Source organism: Budorcas taxicolor, chromosome 17 (assembly GCF_023091745.1).
Source record: "Budorcas taxicolor isolate Tak-1 chromosome 17, Takin1.1, whole genome shotgun sequence".
In the NCBI taxonomy this organism is placed as follows: Eukaryota; Metazoa; Chordata; class Mammalia; order Artiodactyla; family Bovidae; genus Budorcas; species Budorcas taxicolor.
In genome coordinates this window covers 51975441-51992614 of record NC_068926.1, presented here as the reverse complement: position 1 = coordinate 51992614, position 17174 = coordinate 51975441, and the positions used below count along the sequence as shown (strand labels likewise).

Below are 17174 nucleotides of genomic sequence, written 5' to 3'. Positions count from 1 at the left end.
ACCCTGGTCTCCCACATTGCAGGTGGATTCTTTGCCAGCTGAGCCACAAGGGAAGCCCACATGTACATAGATATGGTTAACAAACCATGCTTTTAAAAATATTTATTATTTATTTGACTATGTTGGGTCTTTTTTTTTTTTTTTTACGTTGGGTCTTACTTGCAGCACGCAGGATCTTCATTGCCTCGTATGGGACCTTTTGTTGTGGCGCGTGGTCTCTCGGGTTGTGGCTTGTGGGCTCAACAGTTGCGGTCGGTGCCCTGGCTTCTCTAGTTGTAACGTGTGGGCTAAGTTGCTCCATGGCATGTGGGGATCTTAGTTCCTTGACCAGGGATTGAACCCACGTCCCCTGGCTTGCAAGGCAGATTCTTAACCACTGGATCACCAGGAAGTCCCTAACAAATATGTTTTGAGCATGATGTGCGAGGTTTTGTGTATGCTTAGTCGCTCAGTCGTGTCTGACTCTTTGCAACCCCATGGAGGGTAGCCAGGCTCCTCTGTCCATGGTGTTCTCCAGACAAAGTGGGTTGCCATTTCCTTCTCCAGGGTTTTGTGTAGTGATTGCTTTTATTTGTTCTTTTTTTGAAGTTTTAAAATAACAGATTCCATTTCATTAATAGTTATAGGATGGTTCAAGTGATTAATATTCTATTGGGTGAGTCGTGTAGTTTGTGCTTTTCAAATAAGTGGTCCACTTCATTTAATTTGTCAGATTCATTGTGAGTTTTTCTTATTGTACCTTTATTATCTTTACAATACCTGTCTTTAGTGACCCCTCCTATTTAATTCTGGATATTGTTAACCTGTATCTTCTCTCTTTTTCTTTTCAGTCCTGCTAGAGATTAGTTTTATGGAAGCCTTTTGTTTCATTGATTTTATCTGTTGTTTTCCTGTGTTCAATTTTATTAATTTCTGCTTGTCTGTATTATTTCCTTCTGCTTGATTTGGGATTTATTTTACTTTTCTTTTTAAAGGTTCTTGAGGTGGGACCTTTAATTGATTTGATATTTTTCCTCTTTTCTAATGTATGCATTTGGTACTGTTTCCCTTTCAGCACTGCTTTAGTTATGCCCCACAGATTTTGATAGTTGTATTTTAATTTTTATTCAATTCAATGTATTTTTAAAACTTCCTTAATGACTTCCTCCTCGATCCATGGATTATTTAGAAGTGTGTAATTTAGTTTCTAAGTGTTTGGAGATTTCCCTGTTATCTTCCTGTTGCTGATTTATAATTTGAGTCCATTGTGGATGGAGAACATATTGAGTATAATTTCAGTTCTTTTAAATCTGTTGAGGTTTGTTTTATGGCTCAGGGGATAGTCTATTTCAATTGGCTGTCTCTCACCCTTTCAGAGTCTTATGCTTGTTTTATGGATGATGTTCGTGGTGTTAGCTGTATTTAGCAGGAAGAATAAGGAAAAGTACATTCTTCTTCCTTTACTTTTTAAAAAATAAACAAGGCATTTTTGTTTTTCTTTTTTCTCCTTGTTTTTACTTTTTCCCCCTTCCTCCTACTTCTCTTGCTCCAAACCTTCTTTTTCCTTGTCATTTCCTTTCTTCCTCTTTCTCCCTTTTCCTTTGTACAGAGAATATGTGTGTTTGGACTGTGGACTCCAGAGCAAAACCCCTGGGTTACATATCTAGTTTCCACCCACGTGACTCAACCTCTCAGGGCCTCTGCTTCCTCATCTGTAAAATGGGCATAATCTTTGTAGCCTATTCATAGGTTGTTGTAAGGATTTGATGATGTAATAAACATCACAGGCTTAGGCTGTTGCCCGATTAATCATAAATTCTTAATTCGGATTTACTATGCATGTTCTTGCTGTTTACTCTTCTAAGCAACAGGCTAGAGAAGACTGTAGGCAAAGTGGCATGGGCTGGAGGGTTCAGGTTGCCATGGCAATAAGAGGACAAGAGGGTTGGACTTATTCTTTATCCTCATGGTGCTTCAGATACAGTTATGCTAAAATGTGAACAGAAGAAATGTATCGTTTGGTCGATTCTGAGCACCGGCTCTTTGTTCCAGTCCCCAGGGACCAAGTGGATCTTTGTCACTTGAAAGCCCCAAGGGGATGGAAGGAGCAGGGTCCTTCCTGTGAAGGGATGTGGTATTAACATTACAGTCGTTGGTGGGAGGGATGTGGAAAGGAAGCATTGAAAGCCAAGTATCTTTCTTTTGTTCTTTCTCTTTCTCTCCAAAGGCATTGCTGACTACATAACTCGGTGCAAACAGGCCATTGGGAAATTTGAGTCCCTTGTCCACCAGATTCATAAGAATGCAGATGACATTTCTTCCAGACTTACTTTGATAGAGTCCATAAATCTCTTTAAATATCCAGCACCTAAAAGTGAGGACGAACTCCCAGGTAGATCTGGCTTCTTTTTTCTTTTATCATGGGAGGAAAAGTCTCTTGGTCATGATTGTGCACACGCACACACATTTTATTCCACAAATGGAATAAAACTATGTCTCACGATTTCGGGCACTTGAAAACATAATGGGTAATTCTTACTCTTTGTCACATTTTATGTATTACTTAGTTTTACAGATTCCTGAGTCTATGAAGATTAATGGTTCTTTTGTCAATAACTCTGTAACAGTAAGGTGAACTGTGTTTTTATGGACTCACATTAACTTGTTCAAATGGTATTTTAAATGTTCTTGGACTTAGTCAACAAGGAATTCAGGACTAGTTAACAAGCAGTTCAAGGCAAGCAAGATTGCCCAAAGACATAGCATTCAACCCCATGTTGTCACGTATTTTTTGCTTTGGATGTGTCTTGCTCTGGATGGTGTTGACTTTTTTTCTGCGTTTGGTCAAGATTAGAGGCTACTTTCATATTTGCGAGATATACAGCTCATGTTTGGGTTGCTTTTTGAGTAATGTCCTTTCCCGTGTCCATGAAGAGCTTTAACAGAGGTCTTCTGCTGCAGGCGTCAAGGAGTTCTTTGAGCACATTGAACGAGAAAGGGCCAAGGATGTGGACCACATGGTCAGGTGGTATCTTGCCATTGGGCCTCTGCTGACCAAAGTTGAGGGGCTGGTCGTCCACACCAACACGGGCAAGGCCCCCAAGCTGGCCTCCTACTATGAATACTGGGAAAATAGAATCTACGAGGTCCTGACAAAGCTCATCCTGAAGTGAGTTAATCTTTGTATTACATGTTGTAAAGACAGTGTGTGGGGGGAATTCCTTGGCAGTCTAGGGGTTAGGACTCTGTGCTGTCGGATCTATTTCACTCTGCTGAGTCCTGAGTCTGTTTTATTAACCCCTCCTAGGAATCTGCAGTCTTTTAACTCTTTAGTCCTTGGAAACGTCCCTTTGTTCCAAACGGAAACCATCTTGACGGCACCAGAGATCATCCTGCATCCCAATGCAAATGAGATTGACAAAATGTGTGTCCACTGTGTCCGAAACTGTGTGGAGATGACCAAGGTAAGGGCGGAAGTGTGTGTTATTTCCCAGGTGGTCCCTGGTTGCAGAGAGTTAGGCCCACCAGCTGTGGACAGCACATGACCCAGAGTTACCGAAAGCAGGTCTGACTGCTCGATTCTCAAGAGCTAAAGAGGCCAGGTTGGTGAAAAGCAAAGTTTGTTTTATTTTGGATGCTGGTAATAGGGATGAGGGGTGAGTGGCAGATGGTGGACACCTGTCCAAAGGCCTAACCCCTCTCCCCACTGACAACCAGTGGGCAAAGAGCTTTTATGGACAGAGGGAGGGGGCTGCATACAGAAACAGCACAGTCAGCTCTGACAGTCAGTTTGAAATTGTCATCAGTGGTCTGGCTAGTGTCATCTTGATTGTTTTAAGTATAGTTAATCTTCAGTTCCACTGTCAGTTTGTTCCGGTTCCTTGAGGCCAGTTCTCAGAATTGCGGCAGCCCGTGTCACGGCTACAGTCTGGTCCTCACGTTGTTAACGTCTCCCACCTGGTGGGGTTTCATTATAAGACAGCTCACAGAATTGTTGTTCAGTCACACAGTCGTGTCCAACTCTTTGCAGCCCCATGGACTGCAGCACTCCAGGCTTCCCTGTCCTTCACTATCTTCCGGAGTTTGCTCAGACTCATGTCCATTGAGTTGATGATGCCATACAACCATCTCATCCTCTGTCACCCCCTTCTCCTCCTGCCCTCAATCCTTCCCAGCATCAGAGGCTTTTCCAATGAGTCGGCTGTTCCCATGAGGTGGCCAAAGTATTGGAGCTTCAGCTTCAGCATCCAGTGAGTACTCAGGGCTGATTTCCTTTAGGATTGACTGGTTTGATCTCCTTTCAGTCTGAGGGACTCTTAAGAGTCTTCTCCAGCACCACAGTTCAAAAGCATCAGTTCTTTGATGCTCAGCCTTCTTTATGGTCCAACTCTCACATCTGTACTTGGCTACTGGAAAAACCATAGTTTTTACTAACTGGACCTTTTTTGGCAAAGTGATATCTTTCGTTTTTAATACTCTGCCTAGGTTTTCATCTTTTGCAGTGATTTTGCAGTGATTTTGGAGCTCAAGAAAAAAAGTTTGTTACTGCTTCTACTTTTTCCCCATCTATTTGCCATGAAGTGATGGGACCAGATGCCATGATGTTAGTTTTTTGAATGTTGAGTTTCAAGCCAGCTTTGTCACTCTCATCTTTCACCTTCATCAAGAGGCTCTTTAGTTCCTCTTTACTTTCTACCATTAGAGAGGTATCATCTGCATATCTGAGGTTGTTGATATTTCTCCCAGCAATTCCAGCTTGTGATTCACCCAGTCCAGCATTTTACATGATGTACTCTGCATATAAGTTAAATAAGCAGGGGGACGGTATATAGCCTTAACATACTCCTTTCCCAATTTTGAACCAATATGGTTCTAATTGTTGTTTCTTGACCCGCATACTGGTTTTTTAGAGATAAGTAAGGTGATCTGGTACTCTCATCTCTTTAAGAATTTTCCACAGTTTGTTGTGATCTGCATAGTCAAAGGCGTTAGTGGTCAGTGAAGCAGAAGTAGGTGTTTTTCTGAAATTCCCTTGCTTTCTCTATGATCCAACGAATGTTGGCTATTTGGTCTCTGGTTCCTCTGCCTTTTCTAAACCCACCTTGTACATCTGAAACTTCTCGATTCACTTACTACTGAAGCCTAGCTTGAAGGATTTTGAGCATAACCTTACTAGCGTGTGAAATGAGCACAGTTGTACAGCTCAGTCAGTTCAGTTCAGTCACTTAGTCGTGTTCGACTCTTTGCGACCCCATGGACTGCAGCATGCCAGGCTTCCCTGTCCATCACCAACTCCCAGAGCTAGCTTAAACTCATGTCCATCAAGTGAGTGATGCCATCCAACTATCTCATCCTCTATTGTCCCCTTCTCTTCCTGCCTTCAATCTTTCCCAGCATCAGGGTCTTTTCCAGTGAGTCAGTTCTTCACATCAGGTGGCCAAAGTATTGGAGTTTCAGCTTTAGCATCAGTCCTTCCAATGACTATTCAGGACTGATTTCCTTTAGGATTGACAGATTGGATCTCCTTGTAGTCCAAGGGACTCTCAAGAGTCTTCTCCAACACCACAGTTCAAAAGCATCAATTCTTCAGTGCTCAGCTTTCTTTATGGTCCAACTCTCACATCCATACATGACTACTAGAAAAACCACAGCTTTGACTAGATGGACCTTGGTTGGCAAAGTGATGTCTCTGCTTTTTATTATGCTGTCTAAGTTGGTCATAGCTTTTCTTCCAATGAACAAGCTTCTTTTTTTTGCTTCATGGCTGCAGTCACCATCTGCGGTGATTTTGGAACCCCCCAAAATAAAATCTCTCACTGTATCCATTGTTTCCCCATCTATTTGCCATGAAGTATTGGAACTGAATGCCATAATCTTAGTTTTCTGAATGTTGAATTTTAAGCCAGCTTTTTCACCTCTTTCGCTTTCATCAAGAGGCTCTTTAGTTCTTTGCTTTCTGCCATAAAGGTGGTATCATCTGTGTATCTGGGGTTATTGCTGTCTCTCTGGGCAATCTTCATTCCAGCTTGTGCTTCATCCAGCCCAACATTTTGCATGATGTACTCTGCATATAAGTTAAATAAACAGAGTGACAATATACAGCCTTGATGTACTCCTTTCCCAATTTGGAACCAGTCTGCTGTTCCATGTCCAGTTCTAACTGTTGCTTCTTTGGACACTTCCTCACCTGGGAGGCACGTCTTCTGGTGTCATATCATTTTACCTGTTCATACTGTCCATGGTTCCTTACTAGCAAGACTTATTGCTGAATATGATAGGTACTGTTTCGTGTGCTGTGCTTAGTCGCTCAGTCGTGGTCTAACTCTTTTCGACCCCATGGATTGTAGCCTGCCAGGCTCCTTTATCCATGGAGATTCTCCAGGCAAGAATACTAAAGTAGGTTGCCATGCCTTCTTCCAGGGGATCTTCCCAACCCAGGGATCAAACACAGGTCTCCCGCATTGTGGGCAGATTCTTTACTGTCTGAGCCCCCAGGGAAGCCCATGAATACTGGAATGGGTAGCCTATCCCTTCTCCAGGGGATCTTCCCTAGCTAGGAATCGAACTGGAGTCTCCTGAATTGCAGTCAGATTCTTTACCAGCTGAGCTACCAGAGAAGACTATGACATGTACAAAGGGAGCAAAACGGAAACTAAAGGATTGTCTCCCCCCCGCCCCGCCCTGATTCTTATTTTGTCAGCATTTTGTTCGCTGGATGAACGGCAGCTGCATAGAATGCCCCCCACAGAAGGGAGAGGAGGAAGAACTTGTTACCATCAGCTTTTACAATGATATCTCTCAGAACCCTCAGATAATTGAGCAGGCTGTTATGATCCCCCAAAACGTCCACAGGATTCTGGTCAATCTTATGAAGTACCTGCAGAGATGGAAGCGCTACCGACCTCTCTGGAAACTGGACAAAGCCATTGTGATGGAGAAATTTGCTGCTAAGAAGCCTCCCTGTGTTGCATACGATGAGAAGTTGCAGTTCTACGCCAGGATCACCTCTGAAGTGATGCATCACCTCTTGATCAAGGATGAGCATTGCATCCGCCTTCAGCTCGGACCCCTGGCTAACACCGTGCAGGAAAACGCCAAGTCCTGGGTGGTTTCGCTCGGAAGACTCCTCAATGACTCAGCCAGAGAGGAGCTCAATAACCTGCATGAGGAGATAGAGGTAGTGGATCCCAGGTCTTCTCTGAAAGTCCAGTGCACTGTCCGTTGTGGGACAGAGCCCCAGGGTTTCTCTAAAACTGCTTTCATTTCAAGGAAGCCAGGGCTTCATTCGGCACTGTATTTTTTCCCCCTATGCTTATTTAGTGTCCCTTTGAACTTTCTTTTATAGTCCCTGAACAAAAACCTGAAGAAGAGCCCCAGTACCCTCGAGGATCTCAAGTTTGTTCTTGCAACCATCGCAGAAATCCGAAGTAAATCTTTAGTCATGGAACTCAGATACCGGGACGTGCAGGAGAGGTACCGCACCATGGCGATGTATGGGCTCTTTGTAAGTGACCTCTTTTCTCCATTTCTTTCCCTTTTTCTTTATTCACTTTTCGCTTTATTTGTTTATCTTTCGGCTGTGCTGGGTCTTCATCGGTTCGAGGGCTTTTCCTAGCGGGGCCAAGCAGGGGCCGCTCTCCAGCTGCGGTGCTGGCGGCTTGTCTCGTTGCAGGGCACAGGCTCTAGGGCTTGCAGGCTTCAGCAGCTGTGGCGTGTGGGCTCAGCAGCTGTGGCTCCCAGGCTCACTGGCTGTGGTGCATGGGCTCAGTTGCCCCGTGGCACGTGGGATCTTCCCAGACCAGGGATCGAACTGTTGTCTCTGGCATTGGCAGGTGGATTCTTTACCACTGCGTCACCAAGGAAGCCCTGAAGCCCCTTTCTTTTTTCTCGATGTTAATTTTCTTTAATAAACCAAGGGCTATTGCAAAAATGAAAAAAGTGGAGGAGAGAGATAAGACAATAAGAGAAACTGGTAGAAGATGATAGCCCAGTTGTCTTTAAGTTTGTTACACATGGGTTTCAAAGACCTTCAGAAAGCCCATGGATGAGTTTGAGGGTTGAGGGTTTCAATCTCCTTGAAATTATATGTGAAATTTTGCACGCCACATATCACGTGATACACAAAAAGGAGTCCACTGGAAAAACAAAGTAGAAGGGAGAAACAAATAGCTGCTATAAGCCAGCATTTTCATGAAATCTGTTTTTCAACATTTTCATCACTTGAGTGCTTTCATCACCCAACGGCACCTTAGCCTTGCCTGCAAGCTAGAGATTCTCTCATCAGAAAATGCACAGTGGGGACTTCCCTGGTGGTCTAGTGATTAAGACTCTGCCTTTCAATGCAGGGGACACAGATTCAATCCCTGGTCGGGGAACTAAGGTCCCACATGCCTTGGGGCAACTAAGCCCAGGCCCCATAACTACTGAGGCTGGACACAGCAAGGAAGATCCCCCATGCCTCAACTAAGACCCAATGCAGCCAAAAATAAACAAATGAGTTTAAAAAGAGAAAATGCACAGTAGTGGTGATCACTTTGTAATGTATAGAATAATGAATCCCTATGGTATACACCTGAAACTAACATAATATTGTAGGTCAATTATTCTTCAACAAAAAATAATAAAACACAAAAGAGGAACTTTTCCTTAAAAACTGTCTGTTTATCCTGAGATACAGTTTATATTAAAAGGATAGGTTAAATCCTTGATTCTTGACCTGTATTTACATGTTTTCAGAATAATAATTTGTTCCCTCACGCCCTCCAAAGGAAAAGGAAAATTGTAGAGTGTGCAAAATTTATATTTTTATAATTAAAGTCAAAATTTTCAATTCTGTCTTTTGTTCTCTTTATTAAGTAAAATCATTTACGATTCTGTGTCTTAGATAGCTCCATTTCTATCTGCTGATATTGTCTTTGTGTCTCTTGATTTCCTCCAAGTCATTCATGTCCTTTTCATTCTGTTATTTCTGATTGAGTTCTGGACATCATTTATGAAAAGTTATAAAGAGAATCAGAGGCCTCTCATGATGCTATGTTTCATCAGAGGAGGTTTATTTTTGCTTCTGACAGCACAGCTGGATGTGTTAATGGGTCAAGATAACCTTATTCAAATCATATGAAGTTGATTTGAAGCTCAGTTTTACTTTATGAATGACTTATCTCTCTACGTTATCTCTCTCTCTCCCTACCTATGTTATCTCTTTAAAAAATTACATTCTTCTGATTTTTATTTGGATTATAAATATCTAATTTGTCAACCAACATCTGTTCAAATGGCCTATTCTACTGTTACCCAGATGCAGAAATCCCAGGACAGTAGCCTTGACCAGAAATTTCAGTTCCAAGCCTGCTTGTCATTTATTATTTGTTCTTTTTTTTTTTAAGCCTTCTGATGCAGAGAAAGAACTGGCTGACAATATTGAGAGCATGTGGTTAAACCTTTTCAATGATTCAGTGAATGTGGAGCATGCTCTGGGAGGCATAAAGCGAATGTTTACCGAGGTACCTTTAAATGCTTCACCTTCTGAATATAGATGTTGAAAAATACCCAGTGGGCTCAATTAATGCAATTCTGCTTTCCTCAGCTTACTCGAGGTGAAATACTAAACTACAGACAGCAGATAGAGGATTTTGCAAAACGGTTTTATCGTGAAGGCCCTGGTTCTGTAGGTGAAGATCTTGATAGAGGTAAGCATATCCACATTGGTCTTACTGGGGCATTTGAAGACATTCTGCTTAAGATTTTTATGGGGAGATTGGATGGAGTGGTGGTTTGTAAGCTTGCCTGTACACTGGGTTCCTCTGAGGATCTCTAAAGATCGCTGCTCCCTGGGGACCAGGTTCACATAGTCTGATTCCACTGATCTCAAGGGTGGTTTGGACATCAAGGTTTACAAACATTTTTAAATGTATATATTATTATTTTCTGATTTTTATCTGCAGGTGAGTTTTCTCTAGTTATGGCGAGCGAGGGCTACTCTTGGTTGTGGTGCTTGGGCTTCTCATTGTGGGGGCTTCTCTTGCTGTGGAGCACAGGCTCTAGGTACACCAGCTTCAGCAGTTGCAACTTGTGGGCTCAGGAGTTGTGGCCCATGGGCTTAGCTGCTCTGGAGAGTGTGGGATCTTCCTGGACCAGGGATCGAACCTGTGTCCCCTCCATTGGCAGGTGGATTTTCAACCACTGGACCACCAGGGAAGGCCCTGGACATCAAAGTTTTTAAAAGCTCCCATGGGGATTCTAATCTGCAGCCCAAGTTGAGACCACCTAGAGCAAGAATGCTTAGAAGATAGAAGTTTCTCACTGGAGGAGCTTGCAGTAACTGGGCTCTGGATTTAGTTAGAATGATGGAGAGATAAAGTCTGGTCACTCTACATTTGTCTTCCCAATTGGCTTTTATGGCTGATGTGATAATTTTGCATATTGTCCAGGATTTCTTATTCAGTTTTGTACACCTTAAGATTGTATGTATTCCAACACTTGCCTGCCTGCTTGTGAATTTTATACAGGCATCCTATGCTAACAAATCACTTCTTATCTATCAAAAAAAGTATGTACAGACTTCAAAAACAAACTTATGGTTACCAAAAGGGAAAGGCAGTCAGGGGAGCAAGAAATTAGGAGTTTGGGGTTGTATTCACTACTATACATACAACAGATAATCAACAAGGACCTACTGTATAGCGCAGAGAACTCTACTCAATACTCTGTGGAAACCTATATGGGAAAAGAATCTGGAAAAGAGTGGAAATATGTGTGACTGAGTCATTCTGCTATGCGCTGAAGGTTGCACAACGCCGTAAATCGACGGTGTTGTTGCTAGTCGCTAAGTCATGTCTGACTGTCTCGCTGCCCCGTGGACTGCAGCCCCTCAGGCGCCTCTGTCCATGGGATTCTCCAGGAAAGAATACAGGAGTAAGTTGTCATTTTCTTCTCCAGGGTATGCTCCCAACTCAGGGACTGAACTCGAATCTCCTGCATTAGCAGGTGAATTCTTCACTGCTGAGTATGAATTTATTTATTTACTTTTTTATTAGGAGTAGAACTTTTAGCCACTTTCGATAAAGAGCTGATGAAACATGAAAAGAACCGTCAGGAGCTGGCTAATGCTGAGAAGCTTTTTGATCTTCCAATCACGATGTACCCAGAGCTGCTCAAAGTGCAGAAGGAAATGAGCGGACTGAAGGTGATTTACGAGCTCTATGAAGGACTGAAGGTAAGCGTCCACCCGCAGGTTTGGTCTCCGTGGAGGGAATGTGGCTCAGTGGACTTTGAGGTCATAGTCATTAAGAGCCTGGGGCAGATTTAAGAGAAACTCGCACTTTAGATCTTGGGAGAAGGTGACGGGGGGTGACTGCTAATGGGTATAAGGTTTCCATCTGGGGTGTGGAGCGAGTTCCGGAACCTGATGGGCGTGTGATGGCTGTCTAACACTATGAATGTCCTGCTTTCCACTGTACATATTCCTGGCAGAAAGCAGGTCAGTTACCTAGGGGTGGGGTGGAAGGAGAGGGGCAGGAGGGGGTGATTACAGAGCGGCAGGAGGACACCACTGAGGGGGATGGTGATGGAAACGTTCATTATCTAGATGGAGCTGATGGTGTCACAGATGTGTACACATGTCAGCTGTACACTTGAAATACGTGCAGCTTTATCGTACCCCCGCAAACTCTCCATAAAGCTTCTGAAAAACAGAGAGAATGGGGAGAAAGCCATTAGAAACGCCAAGTATAGACGATATTTCCAGTGAGTCTTGTTACAAAGAGAAGCAGAGAAATGAGGACTGGTGGGTGAAGGGGATGTGAGGTCAAAATAATTAAAACATTTTTCTCGTTTATTTATTTGTTGGCTGGCCTGAGTCTTTGTTGCTGCGCACAGGCTTTCTCTAGTGTCTCCAGAGAAGGAACGCAGGGACTCAAGAGGGAAAGGAGGAGTGTGGGGTGAATTGGGAGACTGGGACTGACATGTATACACTGGTGATGCTATGCATAAATCGGAAAACGAATGGGAATGTACGGTGCAGCGCAGGGAACTCTGCTCAGCCCTCTGTGGTGACTAAATGGGAAAGAAATCCATAAAAGAGGGGACATATGTGTATATATATATATATACCTGATTCGCTTTACTGTACAGTGGAAATTAACAAAACTAAACAACACGACTAACACACAAGTATAACATGACATATACATCAGAAAGTAACTATACGCCCAGAAAAATTAAAAAAAGAAATCACCAGACACATATTACATGAATTGACATAATTTCCTGTCAAATATGTTTCATGATTCGAGCAACTCTGCCAAGCCTGGATGTCACAGGTTGCAAATGCCAACCACCCGAGATGGTAAACTGTATGTAAGACAGTACTTTTTACATTCAACCTCAGGGAGCTACAGCACAAAGTCTTTTCTTTATGATAACTAAGCAGGAGTATCTAAGTTGCTGGTATTTTGTAATCTTAGCTTCTTTTGTCAGAAAAGGACAGCGCTAGAATGAAGTGCATATGTTAAGGCCCCCGTGATTACCTGAGTTAAAAACGCTGATTTCTAACATGCTGCTTTTCTGTTTTCCCTGAAAGAAAGAAAGGCATATTTTTGGATCCCACACATTCTCAGATACAGCCATATTTTTGTGTAAGCCTTTTAAAATTTTGTGTAAGCCTTATTTTTAAGCCTTTTGTGAAGGATTAAAAAAGTTGGAATGCTTTTGTTTGTGTTTGAGAACCTTAGAGTTAATCTTTCCTTTGTGAATTTGAGGTTGTTGTGGGATCACTGTTGTTGTTTAGTTGCTCAGTGGTGTCTGATTCTTTGTGACCCCGTGGGGTCTACAGCCCATCAGGTTCCCCTGTCCATGGGATTTCCCAGGCAAGAATACTGGAGAGGGTTGCCATTTCTTTCTCCAGGGGATCTTCCCCACCCATGGATTGAACCTGCATCTCCTGCATTGACAGGTGGATTCTTTACCACTGAGCCACCAGGCAAGCCTCCTGTTGTGGGGAAATGGATGTTAATATTTGGAGAGAAGCGAGCATGCCCAAGGGTTAAGAATGTGCTCTCCCTTCTAACCACCTTCGAGTTTCCAGACCAGTCTTGTTGATGGGACTATTTCTTGTTCACTTCCAGGTTGCGAAGGAAGAATGGTCTCAGACACTCTGGATCAACCTGAATGTTCAGTTTCTCCAGGATGGAATTGAAAGTTTTCTCAGGTCCCTCAGAAAGCTGCCTCGTCAGGTCCGAAATTTATCGGTGGCCTACCACTTGGAATCGAAAATGAAGGCATTCAAAGATTCAATTCCTTTACTTCTTGACTTGAAGCATGAGGCTCTAAGAGACAGGTTGGTGGAGGAGCTTTGACTTTGAGATATGTCTTTGCCCAGATCTGATGACAAAGAACAAGATTTCAGCAGCAACGCAGGGCTTGAAATATACAAGTAATATTTCTCTAAATAATATTGCTTCCGTGTAAAGTTGCCATTAAATTATCAACAACAGGGATTCTTCTGTATCAACTCCCATTCTAGACCTGGGACGAGAGAGAGAAAAACTGGATTCTCCTTCCTGACCGTCTCTTTGTACGACAAAACCTAGTGATTCTATGCTTACTGCTTCTATGCTGGGTACCTGGCATTCTGCCAGTCCAGTGGCATGTTTAGCTGCCTTATTACATTCATTCCATATACATCAGACCTTAAACGTGGGCAAATGTGGACCTTCAGAGGAGGCCAGATTGGGTTAAGAGCAGTGCTGCTTGGTGCTGTGTCTGTCTTGTTCCTTCTGTTTCAAGTAGCCACCTTTTTTTATCGTGCTGTGTTTTTTTTTCACAATGCTTGAAACATTTGGCGGTTATTTAATTTGTAGATTTGTTGTATCGATCATTGCCTGTCTCCCCAAGTTGGTAGCAGTGTTCCCGAGGGCAGGGGCCTTACCTTTGAGCCACTCTGAACCCCCAGCTGCCAGCCCACTACCTGAAGAGAGTTAGTAATTGCTGAATATTTATCAAACATGAGCATGCTCGTAAATTACAACAGGGTATCAAATAGGCTGAGTGATCCAGAGAGGCCGGGATCACCTGTCTAGAGACAGTGCAGAAACAGTTACCAATAAATGAAAAGTGTGTTTTCTTAGGTGGTAGTTAAGATGAGGCATCTGAGAAAGTATCTTCTAGATTAGGGGTCTCGCAATCCCTGGGCCGTGGACCAGTACTGGTCCCGGTCCAGATAGAAATCACGCTGCACAGCAGTAGGTGAGCAGCCGGCGAGCAAGCAAAGCTTCACCTCTATGTACAGTCGCTCCCCATCGCGCTTATGACCATCTGAGCTCCACCTCCTGTCAGTTCAGCGGTGGCCTGAGATTCTCATAGAAGCGTGAACCCTACTGTGAACTGCACATGTGAGGGGTCTTTATGAGAATCATCTCCAAACCATAACCCACTCCCCACCCCTCAGTCCATGGAAAAATTGTCTTCCACAAAATTGGTCCCTGGTGCCAAAAAGGTTGGGGACCGCTGTTCTAGATGTTGTTTCCTGGGTTTAATTCTGGCAGCGAATGGGATTTTGGAAAACTGTGGATGTACATATAATTCCAATAATGTCTTCATGTTTCCAAATTCCATTACAAGAGGTGATTATAATGGGACTTATCCTGTGGTTGAAGAAAGAAAAGTGAAAGTGTTAGTTGCTCAGTCTGTCTGATTTTTTTGTGACCCCCAAGGGTTTCCCTGGTGGTTCAGCTAGGAAAGAATCTGCCTATGATGCAGGGGACCTGGGTTTAGCCCCTGGGTTGGAAAGATCTCCTGGAGAAGGGAAAGGCTACCCACTTCAGTATTCTGGCCTGGAGAATTCCATGGCCTGTATAGTCCATGGGGTTGCAAAGAATTGGACATGACTGAGCGACTTTCACATGGACTATAGTCCGCCAGGCTCGTCTGTCCATGGAATTCTCCAGGCAAGAATGCTGGAGTGGGTTGCCATGTCCTTCTCCCAGGAATCTTGCTGACCCTGGAATCAAACCTGGGACTCCTGCCTTGCAGGCAGATTCTTTACTGTCTGAGCCACCTGCAAAGCCCTTGGTTGAAGAGGGAATAATTAAACCCATCACTAAACTCAGTAGATGTAAAGATTTTTTATGTGGATGCACCTTCAGGCATTGGAAAGAGCTTATGGAGAAAACGGGCGTGATTTTTGAAATGACTGAGACATTCACCTTGGAAAACATGTTTGCTATGGAACTTCACAAACACACGGATGTTCTCAATGAGATTGTGACGTCGGCCATTAAGGAGATAGCCATTGAGAAGGTAGGACTATTTTTAGTTATAAAACAGGCTAGAAAAAAAAAAAGAATTTCTTTTTAATTCAAAGAGAAAACCTGTTTGTTCTGATACCTGTTATGTTTGAATAAGAATGTATTATTTGTTCTAGAAATAGAATTTCTGCCCCAGTTAAATATTTTAATTGTTCTTATAGTTTCACTTTCAGCTTATTTACTAAAGAAATAATGTGTTCAAGGTAGAAAACTGAGAAAATAAGCCACTCATAAATTCCACCACCTGAAGATAAATTATTAACATTTTAGTGTACTTTCTTTAAAGCTTTGAAATGCCTATGCAGGGAGTCCCCTGTGGTCCACTGGTTAGGGCTCTGAGCTTCCACTGCAGGGGGCACGTGTTCCACCCCTGGTTGGGGAACTAAGATCCTGCATGCTGTATAGCATGGCCCAAAAAAAGCATATACACATATATACACACATGTACACATATGAACATATGTCCACACACACACACACACACTCAGTTCAGTTCAGTTCATTTCAGTTGCTCAGTCGTGTCTGACTCTTTGTGACCCCGTGAATCGCAGCATGCCAGGCCTCCCTGTCCATCACCAACTCCCAGAGTTCACTCAAACTCATGTTCATTGAGTCAGTGATGCCGTCGAGCCAACTCATCCTCTGTCGTCCCCTTCTCCTCCTGCCCCCAATCAGGGTCTTTTCCAATGAGTCAACTCTTCGCATGAGGTGGCCAAAGTACTGGAGTTTCAGCTTTAGCATCAGTCCTTCCAAAGAAGTCCCAGGGCTGATCTCCTTCAGAATGGACTGGGTGGATCTCCTTGCAGTCCAAGGGACTCTCAAGAGTCTTCTCCAACACCATAGTTCAAAAGCATCAATTCTTCGGTGCTCAGCTTTCTTCACAGTCCAACTCTCACATCCATACATGACCACTGGAAAAACCATAGCCTTGACTAGACGGACCTTAGTTGGCAAAGTAATGTCTCTGCTTTTGAATATGCTATCTAGGTTGGTCATAACTTTTCTTCTAAGGAGTAAGTGTCTTTTAATTTCATGGCTGCAGTCACCATCTGCAGTGATTTTGGAGCCCCCCAAAATAAACTCTGACACTGTTTCCACTATTTCCCCATCTATTTGCCATGAAGTGATGGGACCAGATGCCATGATCTCCGTCTTCTGAATGTTGAGCTTTAAGCCAACTTTTTTACTCTCCTCTTTCACTTTCATCAAGAGGCTCTTTAGTCCCTCTTCACTTTCTGCCATAAGGGTGGTGTCATCTGCATATCTGAGGTTATTGATATTTCTCCCAGCAATCTTGATTCCAGCTTGTGCTGGAATATAAACATATATCCACACACACACACACTACAGAGATATAAAAATACACATACACACACCAACATGTACATGAGTACTATGCCCATATACATACATGCTCTCACATATGCACACATATAGGTGTACATAAATACTAATGTATCACTCATACATGCACACACATGCATGTACATATGCACACACACATATACATATGTACACAGACAGATACATATGCACACAGGCACATATGTACACACATCTGTGTATATATACATATAATTATTGACAGGTGGTTTTTGAACATGCCATGAAAAATAGACATATTTTTTGTAATTTGATCTTCTTGCTAAACAGTAAACACAGAGGCAGGATCTCATGAGCATGCAGATTGGAGGCCAATTACTGAATTTAGACCCTGGCTCTGGCATTCAGCTGAGTGAGCATGGCAAGCCAACCCTTCTCTTGCCCCAGTTCCCACCTCTGCTAAAGTGTGGGGAATAATAATCCCACCCTCGCTGGGGTGCTTTGAGGACTAAAGGAGATGGTGTATAGCATGTGCTTACCTGGCCCAGAGCAAGTACTGGGTAACTG

The 17174-nt window shown here is 43.2% G+C and overlaps 1 protein-coding gene across 1 annotated transcript in view; it reads left to right on the top strand.

The window, feature by feature from the left end:
• DNAH10 (dynein axonemal heavy chain 10) overlaps positions 1-17174 on the top strand; it is a 159102-nt gene that overhangs the window by 41211 nt on the left and 100717 nt on the right. Inside the window, exons 17-26 of the mRNA XM_052654682.1 lie at positions 2207-2371; positions 2941-3148; positions 3287-3443; positions 6680-7156; positions 7325-7483; positions 9366-9482; positions 9566-9668; positions 11016-11194; positions 13104-13315; positions 15123-15276. Of these exons, the coding sequence (XP_052510642.1) occupies positions 2207-2371; positions 2941-3148; positions 3287-3443; positions 6680-7156; positions 7325-7483; positions 9366-9482; positions 9566-9668; positions 11016-11194; positions 13104-13315; positions 15123-15276 (1931 nt within the window). The remainder of the gene's footprint in view (positions 1-2206; positions 2372-2940; positions 3149-3286; positions 3444-6679; positions 7157-7324; positions 7484-9365; positions 9483-9565; positions 9669-11015; positions 11195-13103; positions 13316-15122; positions 15277-17174) is intronic.